We start from the raw sequence: 12,075 nt of genomic DNA on the forward strand, positions 1-12,075 counted from the left end.
GTGTGATATTCCATCTTGGAGAACCAGAGCCAATCCCACCGAGCCCCTCTGCCCACTGCTATTTCAACAGCAATGTCCTACTTCTGTCACCTCCCATCCTTTGCCTGCAGGAAGTAAGATAATGTACACACATGCAGAATGGAGGCCTTCAAATCACTACTGTTCACAAGTGCATGTAAGTCTAAGGGGCTTGCATGCAGTGGGCGCTGTGAAGCTCAGCAGTAGGTGGTCCCATCACCAGAGAAAACCTGAAATCTGAAAGTCAGCAAAACATTTAATGTTTCTATCACTGGGACGAACAAGAACAAAAACTAATGCTGCACAACCACCCATTTTATCAAAAGAAAGTCCTTGGGAGATTGATCTCTACCGGTCAACAAAGTGAATATATCAAGTGAACGTATTAATGTATTTGGCTTGTGATCATTTCTTTATATTCCAGGCATTCTTGATTTTAAACTTTTGCTCCTTTGATGAAAGTGACTTTGGCAGCATGCAAGTGAACTGCAGTTTTCCTTCTGTCAGGAGAAAGCGCTATTTAATGCTACAGGTCAAGACATTCGAGTGAGGAGTAAAGGCCTGTTTACTGAGATCAAGAGTTAAAACCTTTACATTCCATCCATACTAAGTAAATCCAAGCATTTAATTTCATGTAGCATTGTTTTTGATGTCCTATGATCTGTGATCTATCCAGCATGTGTGTTTTTTTTTTCTTATGGAAACATTGTTTTTTTGTGTGGGGACAGCAGGAAGGTACTACCATAAATTATTCACTAATCTAAGTCAATTATTACAGAGCATTCATTTCTGATAGAAACTGTTTGCATTTTTCAAGCAAATCTTTTCCTAAGATTTCCAAGCACAACTTGCCTTGTCAAGGTCAGAATACCCTACAGCTAGTGACAGCTGAAAGCCAAGTTCTAACTAGCAAATACCTCATAAAAAGACTTAATAGTACTTACATGATTAGACACATTTCAATTTACTTCTAGTTGTATTTCTTAAAATAAGAAGCTATTAATGCTTCAGTTGGGTCAAACCGTTTAATACAAATCCTCCTGCAGTCTATAAGCCTTCTTGAATCTAGTTTTAAAAACCATATTCATTCTCATTCTGAGAATCAAGTTCCAGCCCAAACATCCGGCCTAATTTCATCTAAAGGACAGAGCAACGGGAGAGCACGTAGAAGTCCGCTATCAGTGCAACAATTCCCTCCTCTCTCTCAAAGCTGTCAGTGCAATATTAGAACATCCTGTGAAGGTTTGAGTATACCTTCTATACAGATTTTACTTCTGAACTTTTTTTTTTCTTATAATTATGTCTTGATGACAAAAAATGAATAAAAACAGAAATAAATAATGGAACTTTGTAAAATTTTATTGTATCCACTTTGATGAAGGATGGATTCAAATAATTCCTAAATGTAGTTCTCTGACTCTGGACCCTTTGCCTAAGGGCAGAAAGAACCACAAAGAAATCTTGAATTTTACTCAGGAGGTTGCAGGCTGGCATTAGTCTAATAGAAGGCATCCTGTGTGGATCATGGGAAAGAGTGAAGAAGTAAATGTATGGATGGTGTCAGGTTCTATGCAGAGATGGGCAGCGAGGAAGACAAAGACAGAGGTCAGAGAGAGAGTAAACATGGCAAAATGTTAACAATAGGTAAATACTGTGAAGGGGGTACAACCATTCCTTGCACAATTATTTCAACTTTTCTGTAGGTTTGAAACTTACAAAGCTGAAGAATTAAAAAAATCCTCAGGGACTGAAATTGTGCCTTCACCTTTTGTAAACATCCAAAGGAGAACTTCCTGATGATCTAATGCCCAAGCCTGTTTCTTATCATAACTGACAAGAGAAACACATAATATATTGGGTACTTAAGATGCCAAAAATCTGAGCAACCCATGTTTAAGCCATTCACTAAATACCACTGACTCATAGAGGTTGTTGTTGTCTCGCCTGCCACCACAGGCAGCCTCTGCAGCCTGGACACGAGCCATTATGACTTCAGCTCAGACCACAAGCCCCCGCTCAGCTCCTTGCCAGGCTCACTGCTCTCCACACCCCAGCCAGATGCCGCCAGCCTTCCCACCTGCTTCTCCTCTCCCTAAACCACAAGCCTTCTTCTCCTATTAGTCCTAGCAAAGACGTGCTCATGTCTCCAGAGCCAGTGCTCTTCCAAGCTACACTCACGGCTCCCCCAAGCTGCCCTCCTGAGTCATGACCCTTCAGCCCATTCTGCCCCGAACAAGCTCTTGCCAAATACCCTCTTAGAGTGCAATGCCCAGAACTGAGCTTCCTCAGGTATATTTCAGGATGAGGAAACACTCTCCCATTATACATAATGATCAAGGACTTCCTGCTATTACTTTTTCATCAAGTACACAAGGCTTTTGATCTACCATGAGCTCTCACTGGGAATAAGAGAGGGTTCTCTTCCTACCCAGTTTGCTTATGAAAAATATCCAATTATCTTCCAAGTTTAATTCACTTAGTAATGAAAAGTAAACGAGCCCAACCAGCATTTTTGATTTGTCTTGGAAAGAGAGAAACTGCTTTGCAAGTACAATGTTAAATTAAAATAAGTGACTCTCCTCAATGGTGGAAATTGAAGTTCTCCCCAAAGAACTTAACACCCATGAAGCCCGGGGCTGACACCAGGAAGACAGAGCGTGCCTGCTATAGAACAGCTCCTGGCTGCCCTGGGCCAGAGTCACGTACACATGCCTGTGATGGTGTGCGGACACAGACTCGAGCTCATGTCCACACGCCTGCCCTGGCCTTGAAGGGAGCATGAACCGGTGCAGGCTGGGGGGGAGGGGGGGCGGGAGGGGGCAGGTGGGAGGCACCCCCCACCAGGGGTGTGCATTTCACGTACCATTTTTGCAGATGGGGCAGCACTGGTCAGGCTCGTACACGGGGTCCACACACTCGGTCTGAGGACACGCGGACACTGTGCACAGCACCTCCCCGTTGGCTTCACAGCGGCATCTCTCACACGGGGACACCTGGAACACAAGCCCATCCATGGTCAGGGTCACACCTCTGGACATCCTTATCACACACTCAAGTACTTCTTCCCCCATGCTTTCTGTGAGGCCATCCAGGTGCCTTAGGAATGTAAGGTACCCAGCCCAGTGGTACTCAGGCTGTGGACCCACGCCTCTGGGGTTCAGTGGGGGCCCAGGGGTGGGAACCTATGACCAGGCCACAGGCTCCTCTGCTGCCCCTCAGCTCCAAGTGGAGCAGCTATCTGTTAGTGATCCACATATTGAGCTTCTTTCTAAGCTTTCTTTTGAAGAAAGGTTTTGTTCCTTTAAAAATTAAATAAATGATACATCACAGTGAGTTCTTGTCCAACCACTCAGTCGATGAACCTCTTTCCAGAAGCCCTGCCAAGTGCCACCAGCCTAGCCTGGAACACTCCCAACACGTGAGTTAAGCCGCCAAAATGGGAGAGGAAGAGAGAGTGGTGAGGCGAGGAGTGTCTGTCAGGAGCTCTCTGAATATGACCTCATCGAATGCTTATGGTGAGCCTAACACACACCTACCACATCTGTAGCCCTGGAACGGACAGGAAGCCGAGCCTCAGAGGTGTCAAGTACCTTGACTGAGGCAGGACCCCTGACTGCGGAGTCTGTGGCAGGTCTGCTGTCATCCAAGGCCTCTGTGGGTCACGCCATCACCCAGCGTTAATGTCTATGGGCTGGGCTTGACTTGCCTCCTGCACTTTCCAGCCATTGGTCCGGAATCTACCTTGTGCATCATTCCAATGAAGCATAAGGACCATTCCTGGAAAGACTGTACTTTGTGCACTGAATCCTCCCAGAGTTACTGACACAGGGTATGATGTGGGTGGATGATTTTTTCCCTGGAAACCAGCAGTGGAGGGTTGGCTGCATGTGCAGACCCAGCAATCAGAAGAAGGTGTGACCTGCAAACAGGTGCTGTAAGAGACGGCAGAGGTGGGGGTTGTCAGGCAGAGTTCCTGGGGCAGGGAGGCCCACCTGACTTTGCAGAGGATGCCGGTAACTCAGGCAGCACTTGTAGGCAAGGAGCACAGAGGCTCCTGTGGACACTTCCTTTGTCTGCACAAGGGAGGAACACAGACAGAAATCTCCACCGAATGGCCTGACTATTTCAAGAAGCAAGAGCTCAATTTATATGTAAAGGCATTTTTCTCAGGCACTAGAATATGGTCAGTCTGTGTGGCAGTCAGGAGGTAAGCTTATTTGGGTGCGTGTGTATGTACTTGGAAAATAACAAAACAAAGGGGAAAACTTCAGAGTGGCTCAGCATAGAATCTTGACCTGGTTTGCAACACAGCCTTAGAAGTTGAAATCAATTTCATACAGTATAAAGGCACATTTTGAGAAGCACTGTTGGCATGAGGAGCTGTTCTGCTGCCATAAACAACACTGCTCCTTGCTGCAGCCCCCGTGCTCATTGCCTGCTGTCTCATACCAACCCCCCTTCCAGCCTGTGGCATCCTCGTGCCAAGGGTGGATTCACTCAGCAAGCAGGATAACGAAGGCCTTGCAGTTTTACGAGAGACCTTGAGTTGCAAGAGACATGGATCATCGCGTGTCAGAGCCTGCAACCAGATCCTCATCCCAGGGGAGGTCAGGAGAGTCCCACTGGAGGGCAGGGTAGTCAGAAAGGATCAAGAGGGTCAGAAATCATAAGGGTTTGTCCTCAAGAAAGGGGCACAGCCTGGCACCTCCCACCACACCAGGCTGTACTGCAGGGAGGCAGGAAAAAGCACCACCGGGTTTGGGGATTTCAAAGAAGGCAAGAAGGAGTCATCTGATGGGCTGCAGGGAGGCCTCCAGGGAGACAAGCAAGGGCACAGGGTTGCAGCTTCCCCTCCAGGAGTGCATCCCCAGCAGGCGGGTGGCCCAAGCTGGCCTGGAAATGGAACATTTCTTGCTGCTGCTGAATCTGAAACCTCACTGTGTCCTGACACAGAGCACAGCTCAAACGGTGCACACAGAGGGACAGCTATTTTTTTAAAGGTTTTGTGACTTTATAAAAAATTTGACTGTGAGTTTTACTATCACCAAATATTCAGAAAACCTGATGCAACTATTTGGAGATTTTCTCAGAATCTGAGCCGTGGCTAAGTCAGGATCCCTGTGAGTGCGTCCCTCTCTAGCCTCACCTGGCAGCTGCTCTGCCTTAGCCAGGCCCCACCTGGGCAAAGGCCTTCAGGCTGGTCACAGGTCTCCTGGTGGTTCTAAGTCAGAGCTCCCCATCTGATAACAGGGCTCCAGGTCCCCTCCCAGGGCCAGGTCATGTACTAGAACTCTCCAGTCTCCTGTGGCCGCCTGGTCCCAGGGCCTGGAGTGTTCCCTCCTGGGCCCCTGGACCACACTCTGAGGGTCTGGCCCTGGTCACAGACTCATCAGGCTTCATCCACCTAACCACCAGGCCTGCTGCGACCTCACAGACCCAATGAAGCTCCTACCTGCAAGCTCAGCCCCCAGTCACTGTGCCCACCTGCCTACACCTTGCTTTCCGGGCCTGGCTCCCAGCAAGGACCCCTGCTGATGGGCTCCCTTTGGTTTAGACTTGCTCACACACCATCTCCTCCTCCAGGAAGCCCTCTTTGGCACCAGCACAAGTGGAGCTGGCCCCTGCCTCTGAGAAGCCTCCTCCTACTGTGCCTCCTGCAGCGCTCATGGTGCATAAGCGCTGCCACATTCAAAACCACCCCACCACCACGACAAAAACCCAGCTGCCCCACGAACTAGGCAGTCGGCTAGGGAAGATGCAGCTGCACAGACTCCATCACTGAGTCCCAGAGAAGGGTGTGACAGGCCAGCTACTCCCCAACTCCTGGACCCACCCCACCCCTGCACCCCCATTTATACCCCGGTTCTACACCATGGCCCTGGATGGGTATGGGTGGGTACATCTGCAGATCAAGGAGGGCAGCTTCTGCTCCTTGCACTGCCTGCCAAGGGGACAGGCTGCCAGGAAGACCCAGAGCTGAAGCCCTAGGCCCCCACGAGGGTTGCCACCTCCACCCAGGGCTTGGATCACCAGTCATCAGGCATTCTGGGCCACAGTGACCCTCTTTCTGGCTCACTTCCCCACCCCACACACATGGCTGCACCCCACCCGCATGGTGGCAGGTGCAGGGAGGCAACTCCTGTGGAAGGTCTGCCTGCCTCTAGATTTTGAGGTGCTGCTCCAACTCAAGCCACCAGGCCTGAGCACTCCCCAAGCTGAAGTGTCCTCATCTACCAGCTCAAGCACCAAAAGGCGCCCTGCCATAACTGAGCCCTTTGTCCTACTGGTGGAAACCACAGGTAAGCAGGCCAGTGCATTACAGTATCTACAACCAGCAACATGAACTTCAGAGGCAGGTTTCTGCAGCCAGGTGAGGCAACCCTTTCTCTTTCTGCAAAGTTATCCTTTCCCGAAAGAAATTTAACTAGGGACAACCTGGCTTTACAATAATAGTACCTCTTGTTAGCAAATCACAACCTGCATTTTGTATGCATGCCTTATGACAGAAAAAGATCATTTTTTGCAACCTTCCAGTTACAAATCCAGTTTTGTATAGCTAGAGTTTAGATGCAAAGCCTAAGGGAGTATTTGGCTTTTTGAGGAAGAGTATTTGAGGAGTAGTCAGCAGTTGTTCTATATGAAGAAGAACATGGTTTCCCAGAATTGGGAATGAGAATACCACAAGCCCTGAGTCACTCACTCATCTGGCCCAGTCCAGAGGCCAGATGAGCAGCACCAATGCTATGTCTTTCAGGAAGGTGAGGACAGGGAAGACAGCGGGGCTGGTTGGGAAGGCTGGTGGACAGTGAGGCGAGTGCATGGCACTGGCCTTAGGCCCAGGGTTTCTGGGGGGCCGTCCTGTCTCTCACCCACACTGCTTCCACCATCATCATAGTGACTCTGCCTTATAAACGGCAGCTCTGTGAAGTGGATTTACAAAATTTACCCTCAAACCCAAAGCAAAACAATGAAGAACACACACACTTGAGCATGTTTTCAATGAAGCAACTATGAATACAATGCACACAGCAGAGGCTAAAGGAAAATATTAATTTAAAGGAGAAAATTCATAATTAGTTGGACCCTTCTAATGCTCAGTATTATATACACATCCAGGTCACATATACATGTACATAGGCAGTTAAAAATTGCAAAATAAATACTGAATCTACTTCTGAACAGTTAAGTAGGAATAGGCAATATAATTAACAAGTGCAATAATTCTTACATGTAACATGAGGCCTACAGAAATGCAAATCGCTTACATCAAGTACCTCACACATCAAGGTCTGTATGAATGAGGCAAGTGGTAGACAGGCTGACTGTTTTGCTTCAGTATGACTGGTATGCATTATATTTTATCACATATATTGAACATTAATGAACTCGGGTACAATTAGGCAACTGATAAGGCTGTGAGAAGCTTTGCCTTGTGTAATTTCATAACTGTGATTATAATCACTATAGTCATGAGGAGGACCAGGCTCTCAAGTTTGCAGAAAGCAGGTTAAATTTGAACCCTGCTTTTGTCATATCCAAAATCTCTATCCACCTGGAAGGCACAGACTCACTTCCAGAACATTCCTCCTGCTTTACCTTGCCTCCACCGCAGCATTCCCTTGCCATCCCTCAGATGCCCACCCACCTGGGGACACCAACATGCTTTTCTCAAATCCAACTTAGACACGTCTTCCTGTTCTCTGTGGCTGGAAAAGGCCATTGGCCTGGCTGAGAAGTAAAAGATGTCATGTCACCTGAATCCTGTTGCCTGAATGGTGACCACCATTATGTTCCAATCTGGAATTTTCTTCTGTAACTGCTGGAGCGGGTGCCACAAAACCCCACGGCTGCCAAACACACTGGCTCCTGGTAGCCAGAAAGCAATGCCAGGCTGAATGCAGATGCTTCCTGAGGTGCCAACCAAAGGGGTGTGGAAATTTCTGAACAATTTCCCAAGGAATCATAGGTTTCACAGATGGGATTAATTTAAAATACAGCAGAAAGAGAAGTGTGAGCTAACTGCTTCAGCACAGACCTTTCTCAATTAAAACTGTTCTACATACATCAGATAAACTTTTCTCCCCATTTCTGCTTCATCCATAAGCAGAGATATTCCATTTATTTTTCTAGCCCCCAGTCTGTTGTATTCTGAAATGGCATAACAGAATATTAACATGAAAAGAAAGAGAAACATTGAAATCTGTACTTACCTAACCTTTCCCTTCCTTCCCAGGACCCCCTGAATCCTTCCAGGCACGCTGGCCTGGAGCACACAGTCTCTGTCACTGACAGCCCTAATCCCAGTCTACGGGTGAGTGGCCAACTAGACTCAGAGCCACTTCAGGCCAGGGCCACATCTCCATCACATCTGGGATTATTACCATGACTGACCCTGTGCAAAATGCTGAACAGGCTCAATAAATATCGACTGAGTCAAGACAGAAGTGGCTGGGAAGACACAGGAGCTAGAAATAACTTGCACAACACACTATAAAAACCTAAAAAATGAAATCTACAACCTGGCTTCAGGAAAGCTGCTGGATACCTCACAACCTGCTGCTCAGGGATTAGATCCCCACCCTGGAGGAAAGGGGATAAAGACAGATCTTTCTGTCAAGAGGGATGGCGATGTGGATTACACATTCAATCCACGAATGGGAGAAGAGATAGAGACTAGAATGGTATAAACACTGACACAGTGACCTCATGGAAGGTCCAACAGTGCGTAAGGAAGGTGTGGACATGGAGTAGCTCAGTGCCCAGCCTGAGGTCAGAAAGGAGAACTTGACGATTCCGCAGCAAACCTGTCCTGGGCCCAGGGAACAGAAGTCACACCATGCTCTGACTATCACATATTTTTTAACTGTTCTACTGTGTTTGTCATTGTTTTCTTTAAATAGCTAAAATTTATATTGAGTAGCTGAGGACTCATACTTACACACAGACAAACCTCTTTTCAAATCCAAATATGGAAGATAGGAGATATGGACACATACACCTTGCAGATGGGGTACTAGAAACCTATAGATCCTGGGTCATGATACCAGGCATCGCCTTCCTGGGTCCCATCCCATCATCCAGCCTCCTCTGAGCAATCCCATAGGCTCACTACTTTAAGGAATCCTGAATTGCCAGGGAGAGATACAGAGGAACACCCTTCACACTCCTTAGTGCTCAGGCTGGCCAGGGAGTTGAGACAAAATGTATGAAAGAAAAACTAACAGAATGGCAAGAATGACAGATGTTAATTAAGCCATGTACATATCGAGAATTTTAAAGGCAAATTCCTGCCTTACCTCAACATAGCAGGCCTGACTCTACACAGGGGCAAGGCAGGAAGCAGATGTCATGGGGACAAGATGCCCTTCCCAACACGAGGCTCTGAGAGTCCTTCCCAGTATTGTCCCAGTGTTAGGGAGGCATTAATTTTCCTCAGTTCTTCTCCCTGCTGCAACAAGGAACTGAAGGGCTGAGACACATTAGTGAAGCAGAGTAAAAGTTTGATTAAAAGTCACGCATTTAAAGAGAGAAGAAGTGCAGGCAACCTCAGGAAGGAGAGGCGCCCTGAAAGGTTTAAGTTTTATTTAAAGAAAGAGAATATGCGCTATTGGAGAAAGGGGAGTGTGGGCTCCCTCCGGGAAGAGGTACTAGAAGGTTTAAGTTTTATTTAAGGCTACGCACTTAGCAAGTGCAGGCGACCTCAGAGAGGTGCACCCTGAAAGGTTAGGGGTTCCCCCTTTGAAGGATATTTTCAGGAATGTGACAAAGGGCTAGCCATGTGGACTTGTCAAGTGGACCCAAGATGTTTATCTTTGATGAGAGATATTATGCCTCTTCTACAGGTAATTCTGAAAAGCTGGCTTAACCTAACAAATTTACTGATCTGGTTCCTCCCCAGGACAGCAGTTTCCCTCTGGGAATTTATCAATCAAGACTGCCTGCCCTGCCCCCAAGGCGGGCTGAGTTACTGTCAGTTTGCTAAATTGTATGCTAAGAATCTTACTTCTTAACTTCCTGGGTTTTCAAATGCAATCTTAGCTTTAAGATGGAATCTTTCCTGTTTGTACTAGGCTGGTTACAGCTGGGCTTGTTTGCTAAATTAATCATGACGCTCATCTCCTGCCCAGATTGCAGATTACTTGATTAGGGGCTGGAGGAGATAAAAACAGCATAGAGATTAAGTTAAAGAATAAACTGGGCCTTTTAGCAGGCTAAAGTAAATCTTACAATGACATTATTTAATTGACACAATTAAGACATGGCTGTGCTCAGATATTTTTCTTTATCTGGGGAATATTTGGACATTCCAACTTACTCCTGGCTTTTGGAACTTCAACTAATTAACTCATTAATTCAGCAGTCTTTTCTGGCTCTTTAGTTTTAACTGGTTAACTCTTTAGATCCCTTTTAGTGAGCTTTACTGACCTTAATTCTCTCTCTACCTGGCTGGCTCACATCTATTTTCCTAACACCAGGAGGAATAAAAAGAAGTGGGAGAAATCCTGAAATGCTCAATAATTACCCAAATGGGGTGAGACCCTGAGACCCTAAGGCTCCAAAAGACTGAGATACTCCCAAAGAGACTTAGAAACTTTCAATTGATAAGAACAAATGTTTTCCCCCATCAGATGTGGGAGCTGCAGAACTAAGAGGATTGTCCTAAAACTAGAGAACATTATCTTGGGGTTTATGCATCTGAGCTTTGTTTACATCTTTTGAGCTGTTATGCAATTATTCTGATGACCTCAAATTAAGAATGAAATAGCCAGAGGCACGAACTAAAACTGCCCTTCACTAACAGCAGCCTCTCCTTGCCCTAGACGACAAGCAGCCTCCCTAAGTCACTGCCACATTTTCATCACCAGATGGCGAAAGTGTCCTTCCAGCTGATAAGTCGTCTTTCCAAAAGTGCCCAGCACCACACTTGTAAGCGTGATGCAATCAATTAGAGGGAAGTCACCAGGTCCCCTTCTGTTTAATGACCAAGTCTTAGTAGCTTCTGATAACCTGGAGCTGTGTTATTTTGGAGCCAGAGAGAAATGCAGGAGAGATGCCTTTCTACTCTGCTTTTGTATGAGGCAAAAACATACCCACAGGTCTGGTGAGCTGCCAAAAACCCATGCAGTAAGTCTGGCCAGCAGCCTGAACTCGGGGTCCAGTCAGACCACTGGGACACTCATGTATAATCTTCATGAACATACCTGGGGCCTCCTTACCTCCTTACCTCCTTTTACCTGCCTCTCCCTACTGCCTGCAAGAAGCCTGGAAGATGCTATGCAGGTCACAACCTTCTTTTCAACAGTCTCCTTGAAATAAACCTTTTCCCAAACCTCCTTTAGGTTCCTCGCTGAAACTGTCTGCTGAAAGTGGTCCAAGGCATTACAATGCTCTGACTCCAAACCAGAAGGGAGAGGGACCCGCACAGACACAGAGACCCCTGCTGCAGCCTGTGTCTGTCTGGTCTACAGGGCCAGACGGAGGATTCCAGACCCTAGTGCCCCGCAGCCTCCCCTCCACAGGAGAAAGCAAATTCTTTCCCAAAGTGAAAAAAAAGAACTTGATCCACAGCCACCTTCCAGCTTCCAGCACAAGCTTCTGGCCCAGTAGCAACAGAAATGCTTCATGTTCCCTGGGGAAAATATATTTTCTTTTGTTCTCGGTCTTTCCACTCTGTCAGAGAATGGATTTGCACAAAAAGGGACCTAATTAAGAACTGTCCCCAGAAGCATTCAGCTTCCTGGTCTCAGTAAGAAAAACACCCTACCTACCACACAACAGATTAACAGTACAACAGTCTGAGAACCTGCCACAGCTTGGAGGCTTTCTTCTCAGACACCAAAGAGCAACTTTCTCTTTTTTATGGTGTCGCTTCAGGCAAGACCCTCCAGTCTAAAGCCTTTCAAATCCCCTTGTGAATAATTCCTACAAATTAACATAGATCATGCAGGAACTGACTTCTGAGGGGAAAATGCTGGCAGTGTTTACACAGTTTGTGTCATTTGGTGGCAAAACAGTGGAACGGAACAGCCGAGATGTGAATGTGGAGGACCACATCCT

General features: G+C 46.8%; 1 protein-coding gene across 1 annotated transcript in view; it reads right to left on the reverse strand.

The window, feature by feature from the left end:
* VWC2 (von Willebrand factor C domain containing 2) overlaps positions 1-12,075 on the reverse strand; it is a 123,000-nt gene that overhangs the window by 95,908 nt on the left and 15,017 nt on the right. The window contains exon 3 of the mRNA XM_036918834.2: positions 2,882-3,011. Coding sequence (XP_036774729.2) covers positions 2,882-3,011 — 130 coding nt within the window. The remainder of the gene's footprint in view (positions 1-2,881; positions 3,012-12,075) is intronic.

Source organism: Manis pentadactyla, chromosome 7 (genome assembly GCF_030020395.1).
Source record: "Manis pentadactyla isolate mManPen7 chromosome 7, mManPen7.hap1, whole genome shotgun sequence".
Taxonomy (NCBI): Eukaryota; Metazoa; Chordata; class Mammalia; order Pholidota; family Manidae; genus Manis; species Manis pentadactyla.